Genomic DNA, 24,358 nt, shown 5'->3' with positions numbered 1-24,358 from the left:
AAAGCTGTTTGTAGCAATGGTGTCTGCCTTATATTGGAGACGTTGGAAAACTCTCGTTCTTCCTGCCTCGGCTGGAAAAGATCAGTCCATTATACTTCCTGTTTGTATATCTACAAAAAGCATGTGATAGTGTACCAAGAGAGGAACTGTGGTCTTGTATGAGGAAATCAGAAGTGGCAGAGGGAGGGAGGGAGGGTTGTGTGGGACACATGAGGACAGCAAGATGAGTGAAGTACGGTGGGAGTGACACATGGGTTTGAGGTGGAGGTGGATCGGGGACCAGCTCTGAGCCCCTTCTTGTTCACAGTGGTGATGGACAGGCTGACAAATGATGTCAGATAGGAGTCTCTGTGGACTGATGTTCAAAGACAGTATAATCTTTAGTAAGAGTAGGGAGTGGGTGGAGATATACTCTGGACAGAATGCATGTCTGTGAATGAAAGCGAGACGGGTAGAAAGGTGAACGTGCAAGGAGTAGTGGTAGATGAGGTTAAATACCATCCAAAGCAACAGACAGCGAAAAAGAGTGCAGTGTCAGTGGTGATTTGTTATGGAAGGAAAGCAGCAAGAGTGAAAAGGAAGTTTTACAAGATGGTAGTGAGACCTGCTATGATGTATGGTTTGGAGACGGTTGCACTAACAAGGAGGGACAGGATTAGAAGTCAGTGTATGGCAGTGGTTCTCAAATCCAGGCCTTGTGGCCCGATGTCCTGCAGGTTTTAGATGTGTCTCTGCTTCAGCACACCTGAGTCAAATATAGAAGTCATTAGCAGGACTCTGGAGAACTTGACTGCATACTGAGGAGGTAATTCAGCCATTTGATTCAGGTGTGTTGGATCAGGGACACATCTAAAACCTGCAGGACACTGGGACACGAGGCCTGGATTTGAGGACCACTAGTGTATGGGAAGGACAGTTTAAGCTGAGCAGTTTGGAGAAAAAGTTAGAGGCAATGCCGAGATGTTTGTAGATGTGCAGAGAAGGGAGGTGGAGCTGTCAGGCAGGAGGGAGAGAGGGAGGAAGACCACAGAGAAGTATTATCATGAGCTATTCACATAGTGTGGATGTAAAAATGTAAACATAAAAATCTTTAATGTTACCACCCACCAATTATGATATTATGTGCTTGTAACTTGAGATGAAATCAGAAACTGGTGATATTTAAATACATTTTAATGCAAACATTTGAGGATAGAAGCATCCATCTCATGGGTTATACAAATTAAGGCACATGAAATTGCATTTCCTACATCTTAAGCACTTTAGAAGGTAAAGGGTATTTCTGTTCCATATTCATTTATTAGCAACGAGTCCAGTGAAAAATACCCTGAAAAGCAACACTTGCATGCAACCCTTCACTTAAACCTTTATGACCTTTGTTACATTCATACTTTTTTTTTTGTCACATATTATATAATACATCATGACCATAAGCACTTTGGTGAGGCTTTTAGCACTGGGTGCTGCTGATTACTGTTAGAATATAAAATGTTTCTACAGTACTGAATATTTGTTTCAAACTTTGGACTGACAAACTACCTGATGACTGTTTTCACCATAAATTGTAGCACATAGTACAAAAGGACTTAATGTTAGTTGGCTGATATATTCCTTAACAAAGAGTAATATTCAACAAAATAGTATGGCTTAAAACATATATTAAAAAAAGTGATGTACCCACCAGTACTAATAATACAGAGAACAAGGCAGATATACATTAATACTGCATAACCATCTTGGTAAAGACTTGCATATTTTATACAAAAACATTTGTTATTTCTGAAATATACACACATGTAAAAGAGAATCTTTATCTGAAAGCCGTTCCAAGACGTCACTCACGAGTGAAGAAAGAGCAGAAGTTTCTTAATTCACAGTTGGCTCAAAGTTCAGACTTGCACTGAATATTCACATAATAATGAAAACTGAGTAGCTTACAAGAACCCAGCAAACACAAAGTACTCATCTCCACTGAGAAATATTAATGAACCCACTGAGTCAGAGGGTATTTCATGAGTATAAACGATGAGATGCATTACTGTACAATTGTTGTATTTTTAGTAAGTAATATATAGCTGTAGTAGCTGTGTGTGTATCTGATAAAGCTTTGGAGGAGTATGCAGGGCGAGCTGAGTGTGTTATTGCACTCGACGGCAGTAGTAGCCGAGGACTTTGCATTTTTCACACAGGTGTTGTGGATGCTCCTTACTCTGGTCGGACACGTCCAAGCCGTCCGGCTTCTCCAGAGGTCTCTGCAGCAAAGAAACAGGAAATTACTGACGGGCTTATCTTGTAGGCACGGTTTCTACATAATTAAGTGTTTAATGAGGTGTGTAAAAACTAAACAATTGTTCCTAAGTCCAAGGATGAAAACACATTATGCACAACAGACAGCTGTGCCATTTTGTCTTATCATGACAAGACAGATATATCTACAGCTGATATCTCCAAAACTGGGCAACTCACAGCAAGACAGGCTAAAAAAAAAAAAAGTGAATTTTTGGGTGAACTCGTCCTTTAAAGTAGCTCCCGGCTTCAATCCTTTACCTACAAAAAGATTTTTATAACAGCATGTAGCCATAAAGTATACAGGAGTGAAGGCATGTTTTCCTGTGATGATTTGACTACATGGGTTGAATACATATGAAGATTTGATCTGGAAGGCCAAGGAGCTACCCCAGTGTTCTGATGCCCCAGTGTTCTGATGCATTACCTGCTTGTGAGGGTAAACATTAATGTGGCACTTGATACATTCTTGTCCCATGTTGGCCCAGGAGTTCCCGCTCATCCACTTCCTCTTGCATTTTGGACATTTATATTCTCCAAAACACCTCTTTTTTCCCTGATATGGGGTCAGGCCCTCACCTTTGGGCCGAGCCTGAGAAGGAGAAAAATTCATGTGTAAACCTCAACAGCTTGTCTTTCGCCTGTCTTTTAACTGAGGAAGCCCTCCTCACTGACCTATTACATTTCTTTGGATGCCAGTCGGTTCAAAGATTGGTGTAATTGGAGCACATCCCGATAGCAGCCCCGTTGGTGGGCGGGAGAGTTTATTGAAAGGGTTTGTCTCAGGAATGGAATGATTGTGGCTTGACAAATCATTTACTTTGGTGCTCTAACAATCCTTAAAGAAATACTTTATATTACAAAGTAATCTTTCTTACGAATCTTGTTTTAGAGGGATAGTGTAGGAAATTAGAAGACTCTTGGTACCATAAAAGCAAACAGAAAAGTTTCAGTGGTTAATTCCAAAGTTGTTGGAAGATATTGTGTGTTGTAATTTATTTGTTGGACAGAAAAGGAGTCTCAGCTTTCCCACTAGAAATGAACTCCCTCCCTCCAGCTGTGTTCCCAGGAGACCATAAAGGAGGCCCTGGCCTGTGGGGGGACCAATGGGAGAGGCCTTACTTCTACAGGACAAATGCCTTAGGCTATCAGTCATCCCTCCCAGCTGGCTGCAACCCACCAATCAGAACACAAAGATCCTAGCAGGGAGGAAATAAAACCCAGATGATCACTGTACTGGTGTAACGTGACAAAATCCTCAACCCATCACCAAAAAAAAAAAACCAAACCATCATCTCTTCAAGACTGGTTTGAATTAGAAGCACCTTGGATCAAAAGTAGGGCAAGTCAAAATTAAGACTGAATCCAGAAAACCAGAGAAGTTCACATCTTTGCTTTGTTTTGATTTCACAGCAGGAACATATGTCAGGTTCAAAGCTTCTAACTGATCATTTTATTCAGTTCCAGTACTTGATCTGTTAAACAAAACATGTTGTGAAGTTCCATCGGCCAAATCTCTAACTGCTAAATCCACTGTGAAGCATTTTGAGGCCTGTGTTTGCATCATTCAGCCACCGCGGGGCACTGTGGGAGGTTGCTTTTGATGGCTGCCCTCGTTCTCAAGCCTACAGGGAGAGCAGACAGATTATCATTTTCCAGAGGGAGGAAGCAGCTTTCACTCTTCAGAACAAGCAAAACAAACCACCTAAAGTCTGGAGCTCACAGGGCAGCAAGGGGCATTGCACACTCTTTAGTTTCCACTGTTCTCATCATATATTACACCGACAGCCAACAAATGAAAATCACACTTTTGACCTGGTGGTGGATGGACACTCTCAGGGAAAGAAGGAAAGATTGACTGAAGGGAGATAAATGTATAAATCTATCAGTAAGCCGTGTGTGTGCGCATATGTATATATAACAAGCTGAACTCTTAGACAAACTTTCTTCTTATTTCTTTAAGTAAACACTACTTTCAGCTACTCCAGTGGGGTCACACAGCACCACATGTTTGATTTGGCAGCTTTACACTGGATGCTCTTCTTGATGCAACCCCATAGGGGGATTTGTGTCTCCAGCTGGAATCAAACTAGCAACCCTCTGCTTGCTAAGCAAATTTGTTAACCAGTCCACTATGAAGCCACCTTGTCATTGCTTCAGGAATAGTTCTCCAGGCTTCTCAAAGGACTTTCCTTTCTTTGGATGTTGGCTGCCTTTTGTTACGTTGTTAGGATAATCACACACACTGTGTTAATAATTTAGTGTTCAATTGGATGTTTTTCTATCCAGGTATGCTTTTACTGCATTAGCAGTGTGTTTTGGATCATTGTAATGCTTAAAAAATGAAGGTATTTCTAGTGAAACGCTTTCCAGATGGCATTACATGGTCGATCAAAATCCGATGTTACTTTTCTGCATTCATAATTCCATCAGTTTTGACAAGATCCCCAACGCCACTGGCTAAAATGCAGCCCCCAAACCAGAGCTTTCACCATGTTTTACAGATGGCTGTAGACACTCACTGTTGTGGGTCTCTCCTGACCTCCTCTGTACATGCTGATGATGTTTTGAACCAAAAATTTCACATTTGGATTCCTCACTCCATAAGACCTTTTGCAACTGATTTTCAGTCCAGTTCTAATTTGGCATACCTCAGCCTTTTCTCCCAGTTTCCCTTCTTTAAGAATGGCTTCTTGAGAACATTTCTATTGAGGCTTCAATGATCAGTAGATGAATCGCCTGAAGAGCCAGATACATCCCTCAGGTTCTGTGTCAGGTCTTTGCTGGATATAAATATTTTCTTAATTTCTTAAGGACATGCCTTTCAGATACTGGTGTAGATAGTTTTTAGCCCTGACACTTCTTTGTCTGTCCTCCACTTGTCTGGTTTCCTTAAAACTTTTTAAGGACACTCTGCACACCATGTCGAAATATGCTGAGCTATCAGCTAATGGCTCTTTGAGAGTCACCTATTGAGGTATTAACTGAGGCAGCTGGGATTTTTATTTGTTTTGCAGATACTGAATTAAAAACCCGTGTTGCATTTGATGATGGAGTAAGAGGAGTAGCTGAGAGGTTGTTTGTTAACACATTTAATCAATGAGAGGGACATGTATCGTTTTGTGGCATTCTGTAGGTACTGCACTGTAAACTTAATTCAGTTTGGACTAGAAGTGAAGGATCACCTGACCATCCTTAGAGCTTCACTTGTATTTTTTTTAACTTGGTCAAAGGGTGTTTTTGAGTACAATTTACATTTGATTCAAATTTCTTTGTCATACAGAGAATAAAACTGAATAGGCACAGACAGAAGGCCTAAACCCCAATTTCCCATAAGGTGTTTGATGATCATTTCAGCCTGAAACACATGAAAAACTCTTTTAAGATAAATAGGTATAAAATTCATTTATTATGTGTATTACAACATATTCCATTCAACAGCCAGTACTTATGTTGTCTAATTTAAATCAGTCCCAGAGTACATAGAGGGATGTAATGCCAGATTTGTAGGCTGCAGCAGATAAGCTTGGCCCAGATCCTTGTAGCCTGGTGAGAGAGGCCCAGGAGGTGGCTGCCTCCCTCTGCCATCATCTGGAAACCATCAGGATAAACAATGGACTACTCCAACCCCCCCCAAAGAAAATCTCCATTCTCCCATCCCTCACTCACTCTCTCCCCTACTCCCATACCCCCATGAGACATTCATCCCGGAGAACTCAGCACAGCAAAGCCTACTGGATACCATGTGGCCAATTACTCCACACTAACAAACCCACCACGCACTCTCTCTCTCTCTCTCTCTCTCTAGCCCTCGCTGGGTTTAATTTGTGTCAGACCCCCACGGCATCATTGGAGAAGTCCAGCTGTTAAGCAAAGCAAAACAACACAATCATGCCTAGCCTGACCACCACAGCGAAAGGTCTGCTGTGTTTTAAAGACTCCTGTTCTGATTTAAGAGATAGTTTTCATTATCTTGTGAAATCAACTCTCCAGGAGGGTTTAAAACAACAAATGCCTCCATTCCCATGAGCCCCAAAGAGAGACTATTAAAACAGCTACATTTTTTTAAGAGGGCACATTTGATGGCAACAGTATACCAAAAATCATCTGGTTACAGTTTCTTAAATGTGAGGATGTGCTAAACATTTTGTTTTATATCATTATCAAATAAATATCTTGGGTTTTAGCAGAGTTCTTCAGACCAAACTAACTAGAAGACTTCAGATTAGGCTGAATTCTAGTTTATTGAGCAACTGCTTATTATAAAAGCGAACAAATAAGATTCTAATGTGTTGACTTTTAAACCTTAGCAACTCACAAGGCTCTCTTTTTCATGATTACTCTGCACATGTAAGATGTGCTGAGCTGCTATCAAGAACAAAAGTAAGAATGATTTAATATCTTACACATCAACTGTATTCCAAGAGAATAAAAACTGGAAAATTCTATATAGTAAGAAAGTATGCCACATTCTTCTGCAGGCTTCCTGGCGCTAGGACCAGTAAACCATATCTGCCTTAAAATATGGGACATCAACTTCTGCACGATTGTCTGAAGAATTACTTTTACTCGTTATCAATATATGAATCTGTTTGGTTCTTGCACGGCTGCTCTTCCTGTGTCATAAGTCCTTAACTCAACATTTCTTTCATATCCCAAGTTTAATTAAGTTTTTCTACCAGCTTCACCACAACCATAGGCTCAAACCACAGAGCAGTGATTCTAGGAAATAAGATATCAGACTCTTCCCGGCCAGTAGACGCTAACTTATGTCTTACACAATGGTGCTTCCTCTTTTCCAGAGCAAATCAGGGCCAAATGTTCCACTTATGGAAACATCAAGATGTCAAAAGATTCCTTTATGCAGATACAGCCTGAAGCTGTAATCTTTCTACGCAGCTTTTCTGCAAATGTTGCACATTTGAAACACTGAAGGGATTAACTTTTCTTTAATCCAAAATGAATATGATTAGATACAAACATCTGGAGGCCAACGAGCAGCTGATAGGTTTTAATCAATCAGGCCCCGTGCTGAAAGCACGCAGAGCCTTTATCACTCAGACATTCATGCGGATAATTTACTCCACAGAACTATAGGCATTATGTCTCTGAAAAGACTGAATACATCTACAAGTAAAAGAAAAACAGGCAACTGTAGGCCATTCCCCTTTCCCTCTTCTCATATGTCACTTAAATCAAGGAACTATCATCTAAAATGATCAAATGATGAAAATATGCAACCATACGAAAGCTGTATGGCCTGCAGTATTTTTTTTAACTACATGTTTATCAGCTTTGAGCAGATGACACTTTATCAGTAGGAGTCTATTCTAAATTCAAGAGTTTCCTCTATCTTACGCATCCTCTTCAGCAGATGTTTAACCGGAAGCGGCATCCAGGATATTGTGTGTAGATAAGACGGTTATCATCAGAGAAAACAAAAGGACCAAAGCAACAGTAATCAGACAGGGTTACATGAGATTCTCCAGCTCAGCTGTGATACACAATGTTCCACCTGAATGGAGGTACAGTGTCCAGCCCAAAACAGCTCTGATATCGCTATCTCGCTTTCAGTAGCTTTAAAACTTTGTAAATACTGAGATCATCCTAAATAATGAGCCAAAGTTAATTGAAAAAAGAATCTGTAGCATTGATCCCATATTGAATTACATTCATTTATTGTGGTTTTTCAACCTTATAATAAAATTAGGTTTCTCAGAAGTGCTGAATACAGTTGAATTTTGTTTTAAGTTTAAACTTAGATTTTTGGTAAATCGATTATTGCTATCGGTAAGATCAGACTGCTGACTAGCATGCCTTTCATGCCTGTATACAAAATATGTAGCTTCATCTGGCTAATAGACAAAGACTAAACAGGAGCAAACAGCTGGCCTGTCCAAAAATAAAAACATCTGCCTATCATCACCTTGCATGCTCATAATTAATACTTTGTATCTCGTCTTTTATATAAAAATAAGAAGTGAAAACACAACAAATTAACATGATGGGGTGAAAGTGTTATAGGGTTTCTTAATTAAATGTTAAAATTGTCCTTTAATTACAAGCAACACAGCACATTTTAAAAATACTGCATACTAAAAATATCTGTTAACTTTCAAAGGCCAAAGATCAGCTCAAAAAATTCCCTTTGTAATCTCTGCAGCTAATTTTCAAAGCAGACTTTTCCCCTCCATTCAAACATGATTAAACTATAACTACTTCCTATGCTACCCACTGTTTCCAAAAAACGGATGCAGTCATCTCTGGGTAGCGTCTCACTGCGTTTTTTTTTGTTTTGTTTTTTTTAATGAGGGTCAGATAGCCACTGTTCTGCACTGACAAAACAGGGAGAGAGCCAGAGATGACTCCAGCCAAGCAGCTCTGTGCGAACAATACAGCCTGACTTCCTGACCTTTGGTTACACAGCCCCTCTGCAGAAACAATGCTGTCCTTATTTATCAGAAACCCTTCCCACCATGCACCCATTTACTCTCAGCACTCTGTCACTTGTGTACTTTCTTTACAGTAAGCAGGTCAAGCTTCTTAACTGGCATGAGGTCATTAAACGTGACCCTTTGTTACGGGGGAAAACCTGCAACGAGCGCTTGTTGTTTGCGTGAAAATATAAAAGGCAATACAGGATGAAGGAAAGGCTATTTTTAACTTAGCACTCCTATTGAGGTGCAAGTTTGACAACAAGTTATTTTTCTGCTATCCTAAGACATTCAAAGCATCTTCAGTTGGCTAAAAATGCCTCAGATTCTAGCCAGCGAGAACAAAAAGCAGTTTGTTCATTAGTTACAGCTTCAGAAGAACGTTCATCACAACTTCAACTGAAGAGATCTTTTGTCACGACGACAGCTCCGCAATCATCGCTTTGGGTCAGAAATATTAGCAACACATGATAAAAATCTGACATCATCCTTCTAAAGCGCAGCGAGAGTGGCAAAGAGCCAGGAGCAGAAATGGCTTCCAGATTTTGCATAATTTAAAGAGTATAGCTATAAAGCAGAATCGTAAATATCTCTGACAGCTCCTTTGACGTTTCAGTCGTCTTATGAAGAAAGCAACCCAACTCTCCGCAGTGCTGTCAGCAGGATGTTAACCACTGAAATGCCAAGAACAGAAATAACGGTTTAAACTTGATGTTGGATAAATTCTCAAGTGCCAAGTTGTTATGACCATAGAGAGCATTTTACAAAGATCAGTGCTTGAGTTAGTCGTGATAAGTAAATACCAACAGTAGTCAGAAGAGGTACAAAACCAGCAATGAATGTCCACCACAAAGGAGCAACTGTTTTTCAGCAAGCAACTTATAGGACTTAAAGGAAATAATTCAAGTGTCCTGATGGCAGATACAGTAGGGCACCTGTGTAGTCTATGCCTAAAGGGTTTAGAGCTGTTTTGGTAGCTTGTGGAAGACCAACAGCATATTAGGCAGAGTTGGCAATATTTTTTGCCCAGTGTCAGTGACAGTAGTTACAGAGTGTGATTAGGACCTTCTTTCATATACTTGGGTGAAGGTGTATTTCTGACAATGATGAACCAAAGGATATACCTACTTTTCATAACAACTGGCAGGTGTTCACTGACGTGAACATCTGAAGTGCTATATGCTCACTGCACACATGTCAGCATTCCTTGCATTCCTATACAGGCTGTGTTCTATGCGGCACTGCACTAATCTCCCATATGTTGGCAGAGACAAGACCATAGGAGCCAATTATTGAAATGTGGATCAAGTTCTAAAGCAAAAAAAAAAAAAAAGAAAGAAAAAGAAGATGTACCAAGAACTTCACATCAGAAAAATGCAGGCCAACTGTAGCTATATAGCTTATAGATTAGCATAAAAAAAAGACTGAATTTTTAAGACTTTTGCAAAAAATTGGAAGCATAAAATCAATAATTACAAGCAGTTGTGTTCCTTTTGATAGAGCCAAACTCGCTGTCCCCATTTATGGGCTTTATGCTAAAATTGGCTAACAGTCTGCAATAAGCAGAGACGAGATCCTGAGGCCACTGCATGAGACACCCTGTGCTACTTGGCTGCGCCTATAAATTCTGTCCATAAATATTATGACCAGTGCTGGTGACAAAGGGCAGCCCCTGGCGGAGTCCAACACCCACTGAGAATGAGTCTGACTTATTGCTGGCAGACCAAGCTCTTGCAACGGTTAAACAGGACTGGATAGCCTGCAACAACGGGCCTCATATCCCATGCTCCCGAAGCATTCCCCAATAGGATACCCCGAGGGGCGTGGTCATATGCCTGCACTAAGTCCATAAAACCAATGTAGACTGGTTGAGCAAACTCCCACACACTCCAATATCCTCGAGAGAATAAAGAGCTGATCCAGTGTTCCATAACCAGGATGAAAACCACATTGTTCCTGTGGTGGGTCTCTCCTGTGGTAGGTTTATCCTTTGGGCTGAGCCAGGCTAGGCCCCATAGGCTAAGCCCCTCCCCTGTGCCTGGCTCCAGGGTGTAGCCCCAGTAACCCCAATCCTGGCATGGTTACATGGTCTGATGTTGTCTGTTCTATGAGGGTCCCAGTCTGTTGTAGTGAAGAAAGAGCTGAGTGTGAAAGTGAGGCGGACAATTTACTGGTCAATCTATGTTCCTATCCTCACCTATGGTGAGATCTGGGTAGTGACCAAAAGAATGAGACTGCAGATACAAGTGGCTGAAATGAGCTTCTTCCAAAGGGTGGCTGGGCTCAGCCATTCAGGAGGGGCTCGGAGTAGAGCCGCTATTCCTCCATATCAAAAAGGAGCCAGTTGAGGTGGTGCAGAATGCCTCCTGGGCACCTCCTAGATGAGGTGTTCCAGGCATGTCCCACCAGGAGAAGACCCTGGGGCAAACTCAGGACACACTGGAGAGATTATATCTCTCTGCTATCTTATAAAAACACCTTGGTGTCTTCCCAGAAGAGCTGGAAGAGGTAGCTGGGGAGAGGAAGGTCAGGGCACCTTAGACTGCTGCCTGCACAACCCGGAAAGGCAGAAAGTGGATTAACTGATTTCTTGGGAACATACCATTGTACCATCTTGATACACCAGCTAATAAAAGGTGATCACATTGGGCTCGCTATTTAAATTGCTTTAGCCTGTTTACAGTTGCTGCTGCCTATGCAAGCCAATTTGCAACCCACCTCCACTCCATCCTCCTTTTCATGCTGTTTCACACTTCCCTGATTGATGCCTGCTCTGTTCTGTGCTTGAGGGTGTGTTGTTGTTCTCCCTTCATTGGACTTTCCATGCACATGGGAAAGGTGGGAAAGTCCCAGAACACAGCCAAATATGAATTACTGCATATTGGAAAGCAATCTTCTTTTGACTTAAATTGTTCTGAGCAAACTAGCATTGTTAGATTTCACTCCCCCAACAAAGGAGATAGATTTTCTTAAAAATGCTGTTTAACTTGGCTTTTCTGACATATGAGACTTGACAAAAAACTGAAAAAGAGTGAAACTGATAACTCACCATTATAATCTGTGGTATTGTAAGAGAAGGTTGCTGCTTTCAGATTGTGCAAAAGAAAGCAATTTTTTTTTTTTTAATATACATTTGATCAGTAAGAGTTGACCCACTATTTTAAATTCTAGTTTTTGCTTCTTGGTTTCTTGGACACATCCTGTCCATCAGTCATTTAATTATTTCCATTACACCTAACAAATGTCAGGCATTTCCTTCAGAACGCGATCAATGGGGAACCACAGCTGCACATAAAGCACTGGTAATATTTCTTTTATGTTTGGAGTGGAGGTCGTGCCTAGTTCCACAGAGAAACCTATCATCTTTCATTAAGGCCAGCGCCGAGATCCAATCTGGCATCTGCTGCTCATTACCAGCCCGTGGTGGTACACCTAATTCAAATATGTGCTGAGGACTATGTTTCACACTTAAAAAAAAAAAAAAAAAAAAAGAATAATACAAACGCAATACTTTAACTTGGAATGTAGAGTTTAAATGTAGTTCAATATGTTTGTGAAAGAATTCCTAGAATTATGAGGAAGAATGTGGATTTGTCATCCCATTTACTTTACAAATTTATGTTATTCATACAGCACTTCACATTTATTTGATGGACAGCTCAAGTAATCCACATACTGCACAGATTTTTTGATGTGCAGCTTCACAGAGTGTCTCACCTGAGGGCAGTCTTTGATGTAGTGTCCTTTGTTGAAACAAAGGTGGCACAAGTAGTTAGGTGGCGGCCTTTTGCTGGGCTTGCGTGTCTCTGGAGATAGGGAGAGGTCTGAGAAATGGTCCGCCAATGAGCTCAGGCCATCCACAATATTGGTGAGGGATCCATAAGGCGAGGACCTCTTGTAGAAATTATTATTCAAGGCCTGCCAGAGAAAAACAGCCCCACCCCCCACACCCAAAAGAAATCACAATTATTAACTGTTTATGTAATCGACAAAATGTCATAAACTCATAATTAATGCCAAACATGATTTCCAAAAGGCCAAGATAGTGTACTCAAATGGCTTCAAAATCACTCAAAACCCAGAAATATTAAACTTCCAGGGGTAAAAAGGATAGAAAAACAGTAATATTTTCACTTTGTAGTAGCAAATGTTTGTTTTTTCAAAAAACAGAATGGTGTTTTGATATTAATCATTTAATCAGTTAGTTTCAGCTCTACACAAAAGAGTTTCTCATTTCACAGAACACACAAAAGGTTGAAGAAGGTTATTGTTGTGACTCTGCTATAAAAGAGCATTTCAAAGGGCCTGTCAGTCCATCACTGTGATTGATTCTCCTGTTTGTCGCCCTGACAGTGGCCAACCTTATTTGATTTCTGCAGATGTGCAGTCCTCACTGTGCGAACCAATAGTGTCCATTTCCTTGTTAGAACAGAATGCCTTTGTCATGCATTCTTCCAAATGGTTCTTCTGGCACGACATAATCAGCATCATTGTGCTTCCAGAGGAGATGGGTGCTATGGCACTGCAGGGCCAACATGAAGAACAGCCTGCAGACACTGTTTACTCTGAAGGCATCACACAATAATGAATTGTGATCAGATGCACATGCGCTTCAGAGCAGAGATCTTGTGCAAGAGACACCAAACCACTACATATTTGGCATGTGTGAAGTTAAACCACGCATGCCAGTCATGTGGAATTGTCTGATTTTTAAAGTAAAAACTAAGTGACTTAGATGCCAATGTTTAAACAAAATCAACACAAAGTTCCATTTTAATCCCTTTCTTCAATAGCTCAGTGGTTTTTTTTTTTTTTTTAAGCAACACTAAGTTAAAGCTATACTCCTCTAACCAGCAGAGACCAACCAGAGCTGACTCAAACATTTTTAAAACTTTGTGAGGGGTCTTTCTTAACCTGCCATTCCCCCTCTGGCTGCACACTGACACCAGAACAGTTTGAACACACTCAAGCACTATATCAGGGTACAAAACACATATTCATATGCTACCCAGTCACCACAGCGCAACCCAATGAAGGCATGCAGGTGAGGTTTACATTATGGGCAGCAGAGTAACCAAAAGTGAAATCTGGGAGTATAATATTCAGGGAGGAAGGGGGGGGAGGGGGGGCATGCAGCAAGATTCATCAGTGGATAAAGATTTAATCCAAATACGGAGATAATAAACTGCCATGCAGCGTGTTAATGATTAGCGCGTCGTGACAGCATCACATGCATTCTACCTCACTGCTCAGATGGAAGAAGTTGTTGAGACAGTTGGAGCTCAGATCAGCAGCGCCGCGCTTGGAGCTGTTCACGTCCTGAGGAGAGGAGTCCGACTCGACTTTGAAGCCGTCGAAAGCGCTGCTCGGCGTGTCTTGTAAAGACATATAGACCCAGCTGAGAAGCTGCGCGGGCTGGTACACACCAGTCTCTACAGCAGACATCATAGTGTTTTATGGAGGGCTGCACCTCTTAAAACAGCACCGTCAGAACCGCCGGTTTCTCTGGAGCACCCAGCTTCTTCCAGTCATCCCCCTGGAGCGGCCGACTGGGCGTTATCCCTGTGTATTCACCTGGGGAGCCCCGGAAGGAGGACTCCACTAACGGGACAGAAGTCACCGGGGGTGGGGGGCACAGTGAAAGTTTGAAATGTAAAGCCTGAATGGCAGTTGGAGGACTGGAGCAGCGCTCCGACAAGGACTCTGCGTTGCGTCACAGCGAATAGGAGGTCCAACATGAGTTTGCATCTCATTCTGCTTACTTCCTCTGACATCTGTATCTAAAAGGGACTTTCTCTGTGCTTTTTCATTGAAAATGATATAAAGAAAAACCACCAAACACATACTGCACTTCCCATATGACATATGATTTATTTACTTGCAGCTTTTGCTCGTTTAAATATCTAAACCTCTTGCGTCAGTTCTTTCAGTCATGAGACTGCTGAAATGTTTATTGAATATAATCAATCCGTAATATAAAATGCATGTTAAATGGGTTAAATACATAGGGGAAATTAAACTGGCCGAGAGGTTGCATATATATCCCGCAGTGGGGAAGTAGACTGCTGCCATCTAGTGTTTTCTGTTAATACTGAGTAATTCAATTCAGTTAGAAAGCAAAAATGACTATATTTTAAGAAGAGGGCCTACTAAGACATATAAAATCCCATGAATTCTAAAATAGTGTTGGTTCATGGCTTTTATGATGTGTTTGACTGTTCATCTTTGGAGAATGTGGGGACCAAAAAAAATAATAAAAGTTACGATCGAAATCAAAGTTTTGAGGGTGTCCCACCCACTATGATTCATGTTGGGGTTTTTTTAAATGACCATTCGTATTATATAAGAGGTCACGTGGCCCACAGACTCAGTAAAAAGATCAAAAAAAAAAAAAAAAGAGAAAAATAGCTTTCCTTAAATCTGAGTTTAATGTGAAGTGTTATCACAGTTGTAGAAACCATTTATTGTTTTTAATGAGAAAACAGAAAAGTCTGATGTGAAAGTTTGGAGTATTTACATACACAGAAACCTCTCCCGCTGTTTGCATAAACAGGTAGGCCTACTCTGTGTGCGTGCGTGTGTGTGTGTGTGTGTTTTGTTTTGTTTCGTTTGTTTTTTTCCTGTGATGTAGACGGGATGGACTGTAAAACATTTTACACACGTTCCAAACTTTTCACAGGAGAATTAATCAATTAAAGCCGCAACACTTCCGCGTTTAATGTGGGGATAATGACATACCACACCCTCTGCGTCACCAATGAGTTCCATCTCGAGCGTTAATAACTAGCAGAGCAAGTTGTTATTAGTGCGGTACAACGGAAACAATGCCCATGACCCACCCACATTCAGCTTGTTCCCTGTCCCTGGCTCTTCCTGGATCTGACGATCGCAGCTGCTAAGTAAGTAGCCGTAATCTTTTCTCTTTTTTTTTCTGTACTGTAAAATCTTTTTTTCTTTTTAAATCTCACTCTTTACGTTGCAAACTTTAACGACATACTTGCAGGAATTTTACGGCGCCTGTTAGCTTATTTTGTTCCGTTTAGCCTCGTTTGAGGCAACAATCGTTTAACGAGAGCGTCACTTGGTAGCAACTAGCATCGGACCTTATGGATCTTATGCGTTATGGAAGTTCCAACGGCTCGCTGATGCTTTAAAATGAATGAAGGGAACTAATATAAATGCGTTATCTGTCGCTCAGACTGGATGCTACATGCTAAAGCAGTGTCTCCGACTGGGAGTATTATGTAACAGCCGGGCCGTTTCTGCTCCTGCACAGAGCGAACTCACTTGAGGCTTCTTTATCCGCGGTTCAAACCTCCCCGACGCAGACGAGTGAGCCCAAGAAGGACTTTGGTGGTGGGGGTTACTGCATTTCAAATTTCAAAGTCCAGCTGTCACAGGACCACACTTGAACTAATACAGCAGTTAGTTGTGTTCAATGGCTGTAGTCAAAGGGATTTTCCTGCTTATATTTATACTTTATGTTCCGGGAGTGGTTTTATTTACTATAAGTCCTACAAGTTTAAACAGTGCCACTGTTGTAAGAATGCGGAGGGGGAAAAAAAACCTGAAAAGCAACAAGGAGTGTCATCGAGGTTTCTCTAGGAAGTCACCTTTAACACACCCTCGACCTATCCTCTTTTTTGTGTGTGTGTGTGTCACAGTAATTTTGTTTTGTCTTCAATTTATTTCAAATATGTTAACAGTATATAGAGTAAAGGTAAAGCCTTCAGTAAGTTTATTTCCTGTTTCACTGAGTGCTTCAGCTTCCACACAGCATAACCTCTAGGCCTTGCTGTGTGTGCAGTTCTACAACAATACAATAAAACACATATACAATTATACATGATATTTGTTACATTATCTGCCACTCTGTGGTCGTACTTAACGGAAGATACTAGTATTTACCTGGAATTTACATGCATAACCAATATTGAAGTGCAAAAACCACTTAAATGATTAGAATAATTTGAAATCTCTTGCTTGTTTGCATTATTTAGTATTTATTATTGTGGGTTCTGAGAATGGGGAAGGAAAACCTGTGCTATTTCAAAACCAATGAACACATTCCAGTGTTGTCATCATCTTATGACAGGGTTATGGGCCAATGGCATTCGCATTTAAACAATTTCGTATTGTCTCGGGGAAAGTGTTTTGTTTTTGCTCTGTGTGAGATTTAATGAGGCCATTCAGTAAACATTCTTTAGACAAAAATACAAATTCTTGAGCTCCTGGAAAAAGTTCCACATGAAGGGGAAACGTGTGCAGCACAATGACAGTCTGCAACCTTATTTCACCTCCAGGTTCTGACGATGAGCTACCCAGGATACCCTCCTCAGTCTGGAGGCTACCCACCACAGGCGGGTGGCTACCCACCACAGGCAGGTGGCTATCCACCCCAAGCGGGTGGCTATCCACCCCAAGCGGGTGGCTACCCACCCCAAGCAGGTGGCTACCCACCCGCAGCAGGTGGCTACCCTCCAGCGGGAGGAGGCTACCCTCCACAGGCAGGTGGATATCCACCACAGGCTGGCGGTTACCCACCGGCAGCAGGGGGCTACCCAGGCCAGGGGGGTGGTTACCCTGCTCCAGCTGGAGGCTTCCCTCCCCAGGCTGGTGGATACCCAGCACAGCCTGGAGCAGGGGGCTATCCTTCCATGCCTCCAGCAGGTGAGGCTGCAAGAATAAAGCGTAAAAGATTATTATGTGAAGAACCAATTGAGATTCATTCATTAAGCCAATGTTTTCTTTGCAGGTGGAGGCTGGGGTGCAGCACCAGGTGGCTATGGAGCGGTATATAAATTCTTATCTCATTCTTTACTTCTTACATGCCAGTTCACTGATACTATATACTTAGGCTAAATCTCATTTGCTTATGTGTCCTTATCTTTGCCACTCCTATCTGAACCTTATTTGTTTAATATGCATTTGTCACCAGCTGTTTTTCATTTGCAGCCAGGAGGACCTCAGCAGGGATACCCAGGTGCCCCTTCCCCAGGCCAACCCATGCCAAGTTACCCAGGAGCACCTGCCACTAACCCCTCAATGCCTGGATATGGGGGTGGGGGTCCCTCCCACCCTCAGGGCCCTGCCGGTTTTGTAAGATGCACACGTAGCAAACTGCAAAAGCTTTGTAACTGTGTTGCGTTTTTTTAATCATATGTCACATACTTTATTTCCTGTGCATTTTAGAGAGGATACAGGGGTTCTATTAAAGACTTTCCAGGGGCTGATCCACTGAGGGATGTTGAAGTTCTTCGAAAAGCTATGAAGGGTTTTGGTCAGTAAACACTGCATTTGAGTATGTTAAACCCATTAACTGTAATGTTGTTCCACATCCATTAGCAGTTCATTTGCTCCTTCTCAATTTATACATCATAAATTAATTGTAACAAAATAACATCTTGAACAGGCACTGATGAAAAGGCCATTATTGAACTTTTGGGAAATCGTTCAAACAAGCAGAGATTCCCACTGGTTGCAGCTTATAAGACTACTTATGGGAAGGTACGTTCTTAAATAATAATAATGCTCATTAGTTTCTTTGTTTTAATAACTGCAGATTTATCTTGGCTGACTTTGCACTCAGGGGTTCTGTTTTTCTGCTTAGGATTTAATCAAGGACCTGAAGTCTGAGCTAACTGGAAACTTTGAAGATCTGGTTGTTTGCATGTTGAAGACCCCCGCGCAGTTAGATGCATTTGAGCTCAGAGAAGCTATTAAGGTTGGAAGCTCACATTGTTGTCTCAGCAAATGCTTCAATTTTGGTTTTGTTGCCCAAACCACATTATATCACTCATCATGTATTTTGAAAATAAGTGGAAAGGAAATGGCTGGCTCCAAATTAACGTTGATCACACTTTCTAAAGCTTTTCTGTAAATGTTTTAGGGTGCGGGAACTGATGAAGCTTGTCTCATTGAGATTTTGTCATCACGCTCCAATCAAGAAATTCAGGAGATCTCCAGAATCTACAAAGCTGGTGAGTTCTGATGTTGGAATTTCTGCTTTTTTATTCAAATTCTTGTTGAAAAAGATTTTGCATTTGCTCACGCCGTATACAGAGCAGATCAAATAAAACTTAATCAGGATAAATAAATCTGTTACTTATGTGTCTTTGTGCTGACTACTTTCTGTGGAACAGGTGAAAAGGTTGTGTAGATGTTAGGGTTTGCTTTAAGTAGAGCTGCTGTCTTTTATCGACAGTTGGATGATGGATTGTAAAAAGTCGGTGTCTGAACAAAATGTAAATATTATGCAAATGAATATATTTTCCTAAAAAGCCCCTCCTCCCTTTCAGAGTATGGGAAGAGCCTGGAGGATTCCATCAGCAACGACACCTCTGGCCACTTTCGCAGACTTCTGGTGTCTCTCGCTCAGGTAGTTTCAGCATATTTTTCTCTGGACTTACAATGAGCTTTTACATAAAGTCAGGTACTGACTTTACTTCTGTACTGTGCCACATAATGGTTTTCTTATTGACGATATCACTTCCTTCCATTCTCTCTAGGGAAATCGCGATGAACGGGAGAATGTTGACATCGCTTTGGCCAAGCAGGATGCTCAGGTACTTGTTTAGTGGTGGCTTAGTGTTTTAATAGTTCTCATAAAGGAAATGGAAGCCCTAATGATCCTCCTTCTTTTTCTCAGAAACTCTATGCTGCTGGAGAAAATAAAGTGGGAACTGATGAGTCTCAGTTTAATGCCATCCTGTGTGCTCGCAGCAAGCCTCACCTCAGAGCAGGTGTGTAATTTCAATATAATTGAAGTTTTCCATTTTGTTTCCCAGTGTCGTAACTAGAAACGCTTTAATACAAAGACTTTTATGCTTGTGTTTCTTCTCTTTATTAGTCTTTCAGGAGTACCAGCACATGTGTGGGAGAGACATTGAGAAAAGCATCTGCAGGGAAATGTCTGGCAATCTTGAGTCTGGCATGGTGGCTGTGGGTACGATCTTTTGAACTCATTTTTCCAAACCCAGACCGAACTGAAGCAACTCTTCAAAAACATACAAAAGCTTTATAAAAGCAACTGGTTGAATTTGTTTTGTAAGGTTTTCTTGGAAAGACTAAAAATACTGCCCAGGTGCAATAAAGACCTAAATACCTGATTGAAAACATGCTACATACACAAATCACATAGGCATGCAGTGAAATTCAGTCTCTGCATTTAACCCAACACACATGCAGACACATTTTTGCAGACAATTTTAAACCAAATATCAGGGTGAAAGTGTTGATCGAGACCATAAGCTCATCAAGAAAGTGTTTACTAAAATCACAGATCAAGTACACAAGTGGCCGACACTATTTCCAGCACTTATACCTGTGTGGGCTGCATCGATGCAATGTTTATTTACACTTCTTGAGAGGTGTACGCCAGGTTACACCACAGTTTCAGAAGGGTCTGCGGTTATGATGTAGGGTCGTTTTCTCATAGATATCTTTGCAGCTGAACTTGTCATACTGCAGCATTAAATCAATACTCAGTTGGTACTAAGGGACCCAAAGTCTGCCAAAGTCTTCCCCCACACCATCACACCACCACGAGTAGCAGCCTGAATCATTAATATAAGGCAAGATGGATCCATGCTTTCACGTTATTTACACCAAATTCTGAGCCTACCATCCGAATGCTGCTGAAATTGAGACTCAGACAGGCATTTTTTTTAACCTTCTGTTGTCCAGTTATGGTGAGCCTATGCTAATTGTAGCCTTAGTATCCTGTTCTTAGCTGACAGGAGTGGTCTTCTGTTGCTGTAGACCATCTCATGATGTGCCTTCAGAGATGCTCTTCTGTATTCCTTGGTTGTAACAAGTGCTTATTCCAGTTACTGCTTTCCTATCAGCTGGAAGCAGTCTGGCCATTCTCCTATGACCTCTGGCAATATCAAGGCATTTTCACCCAGAGAACTGTTGCTGACTGGATATTTTCTCTCTTTCGGGCCATTCTCTATAGTGGTAAAAATTGTAGTAAGTCACCAGTTTCTGAAATACTCAGACCAGCCCGCACCAACAGCCATGCTATGTTCAGAGTCACTTGAAGGACCTTTTTGGTTTGCACTTCAACAGGTCATCCTGACCATGTCTACTGAGTTGCTGTCATGTGATTGGCTGTTTAGATATTTGCAATAATGAACAAATGAACCTAATTAAGTGCCTGGTGAGCGTGTAGTAAGTGGTTTACTCAAAGCTACAGAGTTAGAGCCGTTTCAGCTCATCTTTGTGCTGTAGTGTGATCCTTTGGCAAAAAACTGTGAGGTGTTGTATGTTTGGTTATGATTGCATAATTAATTTGGTTCCTAACCAAAATATCATTAAATACATTTTGGAAATATGTTATATTCTGAATGTAAAAGTAAGTTTGTAAAAATAGTTGCTGCGTTCATTTAAAAGCAGAACCAGCAAAGCCACAATTTGGGTCAGTTGCATAATTTTATTGGCAGACACCACATGAACTAAATATGTACAGAAATATCTAATGCTGTTCCATTCAGTCTACTTTAGATTGTCTTTTCAAGTTTGCTGTATCTTCCTGATTCATATATTGAGTCACATCATTCTCTGCTCCTTTATTTGTTTTGTATTTTATCTTTTTAGTGAAATGCATCAAGAACACCCCTGCCTACTTTGCCGAAAGGCTCCACAAGGCCATGCAGGTACGTCTGTCTGACTATCATTCCATTGATTTTTAGTTATGTCAAATAATTTGTTTACTGCTTTGATTTTTGTGGAGGGGAAAGGGAGAAGAAATAAACAAGGTATTACACTGTGCTGACAGGGATTAGGGACCAAGGACAGAACCCTCATCCGTATCATGGTGTCCCGCTCCGAGGTAGATATGTTGGATATCAGACAGGAGTATTTGAAGGCCTACGGAAAATCACTGTACACTCACATCTCAGTAAGTCCCACTATTCATGCCATTTTGACAGTCAAAGCGTCATCGCTGTGTGCTTATCGTGTGATGCATTGTTCTCTGTTTCTCAGGGTGATACCTCTGGGGATTACCAGAAGCTGCTGTTGAAGCTGTGTGGCGGTAGCGACTGAAAAGGAAGGAAGAAAACCTCTCGACAGGACATCATATATGTGCACGTTGAAACAATGTTATACGACCTTATGTCACTTGTGATGCATGCAGTTAGTGCCATTTTTCTTATTTTAAACCAATATTAATTTTATATTCTCTTAGTTGACATAATTTTTGCTACTGTATTACATTTAATCAGATTTTAACAGAAACCTTTATTCTTATTATATAAAAGGTGGAGTCATAGCCAACAAAAAGTATGTGTGCCTGAAAATGTCCTATTAAAATATAATATACTGCAGTGACTATATAGTATATAATATTTAGAATGTGCTACACCCCCAACACCACCACCAAAAAAAAAAGGATTGTAGGAAAGCTAATTTTGGGTAACCATAAGTAAAAAGAAATTAAGATACATTTAATTAACTTATAAAGCCCATATATGAAAAAATATTTAGTACAGTGCTTTATAAATACATTGCCAACTGTGTGCACCTATTTACAAAGCTATAGGAAATTCGCTCACAAAATACATATAATCATTTCCAGCTCCAGTTAAAAAAAAAAAAAAAAAAGCATCTCTTCTCTAATTTTTTTAACTACAATTTAACTATTGCTTGCAAGTCTATGCAAATGAGCTTATCATCAATCAATATTTACATTACCTTTCACTCAGTGCTGAATGCCAAATTCTATAGACAGATCATATTGTGCCTTTTGTGTTAGCTGCTGTGTAAGCTGGTGGAGATACATGATTATTTACTTTTATCTTACAATCTTATTTTTATGGCTACAAGAATGTAAGTTATACATTTTCTGTTTCCCAATATTTTACTGGTTTGTATGTTTTACTGCCAGTAGAGGGCTCTTGAGTCACATGGGGTTTCTTACCTTTTTTATAGAATTGTTTTGCCTGCACATTTAGAGTTTTGCTTTGAATTGGGTATTTCCTGCACTAACTATTTGCCATGTAACAGAATTGTCATCAAAATTCAGTGGATGCCTTTAAAAAAAGAAAAGAAAAAAGAACCAATTCTCATTCAATAAAAACCATTTGGCATATCTGGATTTTCTTTGTGAAATGGGATCATGTGTTTTGCATGAAAATTTTCTGCCCGTGGATTTGCTGCACAATGAGCGATTTGCATGTCAAAGCCAGTCTCATTTGTACCACCTTGGTCTGTATTCCAGCGAGCGAGTTAGCCCCCCTCCTCCTCCTGAGCATCCTGAGCATCGTGAGCAGCATCCTCTTGTTATAAGGTGTGAATAATGTGCCTTACATAAGTTGTGTTTGTGCATGTGCTTTTGCTGGATAATCTGAGAAGGGGAGAGAAAACTGTTCAGGTGTGCTTTGAAGCTTGAGTGATATGGCAAAGAGCTTTTCTCAAGGCTATAAATAGTGTCCATATACTGTGTCCTAAAGCCGTCTTTCTGTTGTGTTCAGTGGCCTCGAAGTGCAGCCTCAGAGGGAATGTTTTTTGTGAGACAAATGACTATTGCAAACCTCGCTTCTTGTACACTTTCTAACTTTCCATATACACTTAAAATGAAAAGACTCCGCCAGCCCGAAGACAAAGAATGATAAATATTTGATGTTGGTATTTGTGTATTTTCTCTCTAGCTAAGACTATTTGCACTGAAGTCTCCTGAAGTATATAGGTCAAAGTGAAATCACATGGAGGGGAGAGGAGGGCTCCCATTTGGCTTGCTTTTACTTTTAAGAGAGAACACTTCCCTGATCCTGATTTCTAGATAAAGTACTTTAATTATTAACATGCGGACATGATGGCATAATGGATGATGCACGCTCTCTGGAACTTGGGCACACATAAGCAGAGCTATATTATCTTAGTGAAGTCATGGTATCATGTCAGTAGTGTCTGTCCACATCACTGGGCTGAGTGGCAGGTGCTATAGCTACGAAGAGCAGCCTTAATTAGGCCTTAGCCTGGGGCCTTGTTTCTGAAATTTCTTTTAATGAAATTTAAGATTTCTTAAGACTTGTAATATCACAAAAAGGCAATTCTGAAAGAGCTCCTTTTTATACGGCCACCACTCCTTCTCAACAGTGGTTTGTTTCATACACAGTAAATCTACACTTCCTGCACCTCATCACTCTTAATACTGTCATACAAAGTATTGACCACATTTTTGATTTGCAGTGGATTTTCTCCGGCCGTCCAGTGAGGATTGTGCAGCTAAGTGACATTTGGTTGCCAGGGACCTAATCCTGCTTTAAACTTCATAAGTGCATATAAGCAAATTACAAACCCGAGGATTAGATGAACAACACATAATGAGATGTAGCAGCAGATATCACTATCCAGCCTGCAGAGCGGCAGGCTCTGGGGCTTGAGGCTTTTCCTCTGATATTTGACAGAGTAAAAAAGCAAAACCTGTCCAAACCTTATGCTTTTATTTGTGTATGAGGAGATACCAGAAGATGGCATATAAATCTATAAATTCCTCCCATTTACTGTTATAAATAAATGCGTGCGTTTACAGTTTTTAATCTGTTTGATGTTTTTAGAAATTTACATAATTCCTACACACTGCAACTTGTTTTCTCAGTGAGTTGCGTATGGATTTCCCTGTAGGGAAAATAAAT

General features: G+C 40.8%; 2 protein-coding genes across 2 annotated transcripts; one reads left to right on the top strand and one right to left on the bottom strand.

The window, feature by feature from the left end:
* Positions 1–1,211: 1,211 nt before the first annotated feature.
* On the bottom strand, positions 1,212–14,438 carry LOC115798450 (zinc finger CCHC domain-containing protein 24-like). The gene is made up of 4 exons (XM_030755296.1): positions 13,962–14,438; positions 12,438–12,638; positions 2,714–2,878; positions 1,212–2,252 (listed from the first exon to the last, which is right to left on the bottom strand). The coding sequence occupies exons 1-4, from the start codon at positions 14,166–14,168 to the stop codon at positions 2,139–2,141; spliced, it is 687 nt and encodes a 228-aa protein (XP_030611156.1). The 5' UTR covers positions 14,169–14,438; the 3' UTR covers positions 1,212–2,138.
* A 992-nt stretch (positions 14,439–15,430) lies between these two features.
* On the top strand, positions 15,431–22,812 carry LOC115798033 (annexin A4-like). Its single transcript, XM_030754690.1, has 15 exons — positions 15,431–15,619; positions 17,024–17,390; positions 17,476–17,513; positions 17,676–17,819; positions 17,913–18,000; positions 18,133–18,227; positions 18,331–18,444; positions 18,610–18,700; positions 19,019–19,098; positions 19,229–19,285; positions 19,369–19,462; positions 19,570–19,665; positions 21,318–21,376; positions 21,499–21,621; positions 21,708–22,812. Exons 2-15 carry the CDS (start codon positions 17,033–17,035, stop codon positions 21,765–21,767), a joined length of 1,497 nt encoding a protein of 498 aa, XP_030610550.1. The 5' UTR covers positions 15,431–15,619; positions 17,024–17,032; the 3' UTR covers positions 21,768–22,812.
* The last annotated feature ends 1,546 nt before the right edge of the window (positions 22,813–24,358 follow it).

Source organism: Archocentrus centrarchus, chromosome 19, assembly GCF_007364275.1.
Source record: "Archocentrus centrarchus isolate MPI-CPG fArcCen1 chromosome 19, fArcCen1, whole genome shotgun sequence".
In the NCBI taxonomy this organism is placed as follows: domain Eukaryota; kingdom Metazoa; phylum Chordata; class Actinopteri; order Cichliformes; family Cichlidae; genus Archocentrus; species Archocentrus centrarchus.
Note: the sequence above shows the minus strand (reverse complement) of the source record. Positions and strands in the feature narration are given on the sequence as shown.

Excerpts from the sequence above, each read along its gene's own strand:
- LOC115798033 (XM_030754690.1), top strand. The coding sequence starts at position 17,033 with ATGAGCTACCCAGGATACCCTCCTCAGTCTGGAGGCTACCCACCACAG. Across the intron at positions 17,391-17,475 it reads TCCTTCCATGCCTCCAGCAG|GTGGAGGCTGGGGTGCAGCA; the intron begins GTGAGGCTGCAA and ends TTTTCTTTGCAG. Across the intron at positions 18,445-18,609 it reads AGCTCAGAGAAGCTATTAAG|GGTGCGGGAACTGATGAAGC; the intron begins GTTGGAAGCTCA and ends TAAATGTTTTAG.
- LOC115798450 (XM_030755296.1), bottom strand. The coding sequence starts at position 14,168 with ATGATGTCTGCTGTAGAGACTGGTGTGTACCAGCCCGCGCAGCTTCTC. Across the intron at positions 12,639-13,961 it reads TCTTCCATCTGAGCAGTGAG|GCCTTGAATAATAATTTCTA; the intron begins GTAGAATGCATG and ends TTTCTCTGGCAG. Across the intron at positions 2,253-2,713 it reads ATGTTTACCCTCACAAGCAG|AGACCTCTGGAGAAGCCGGA; the intron begins GTAATGCATCAG and ends TCTTTGCTGCAG.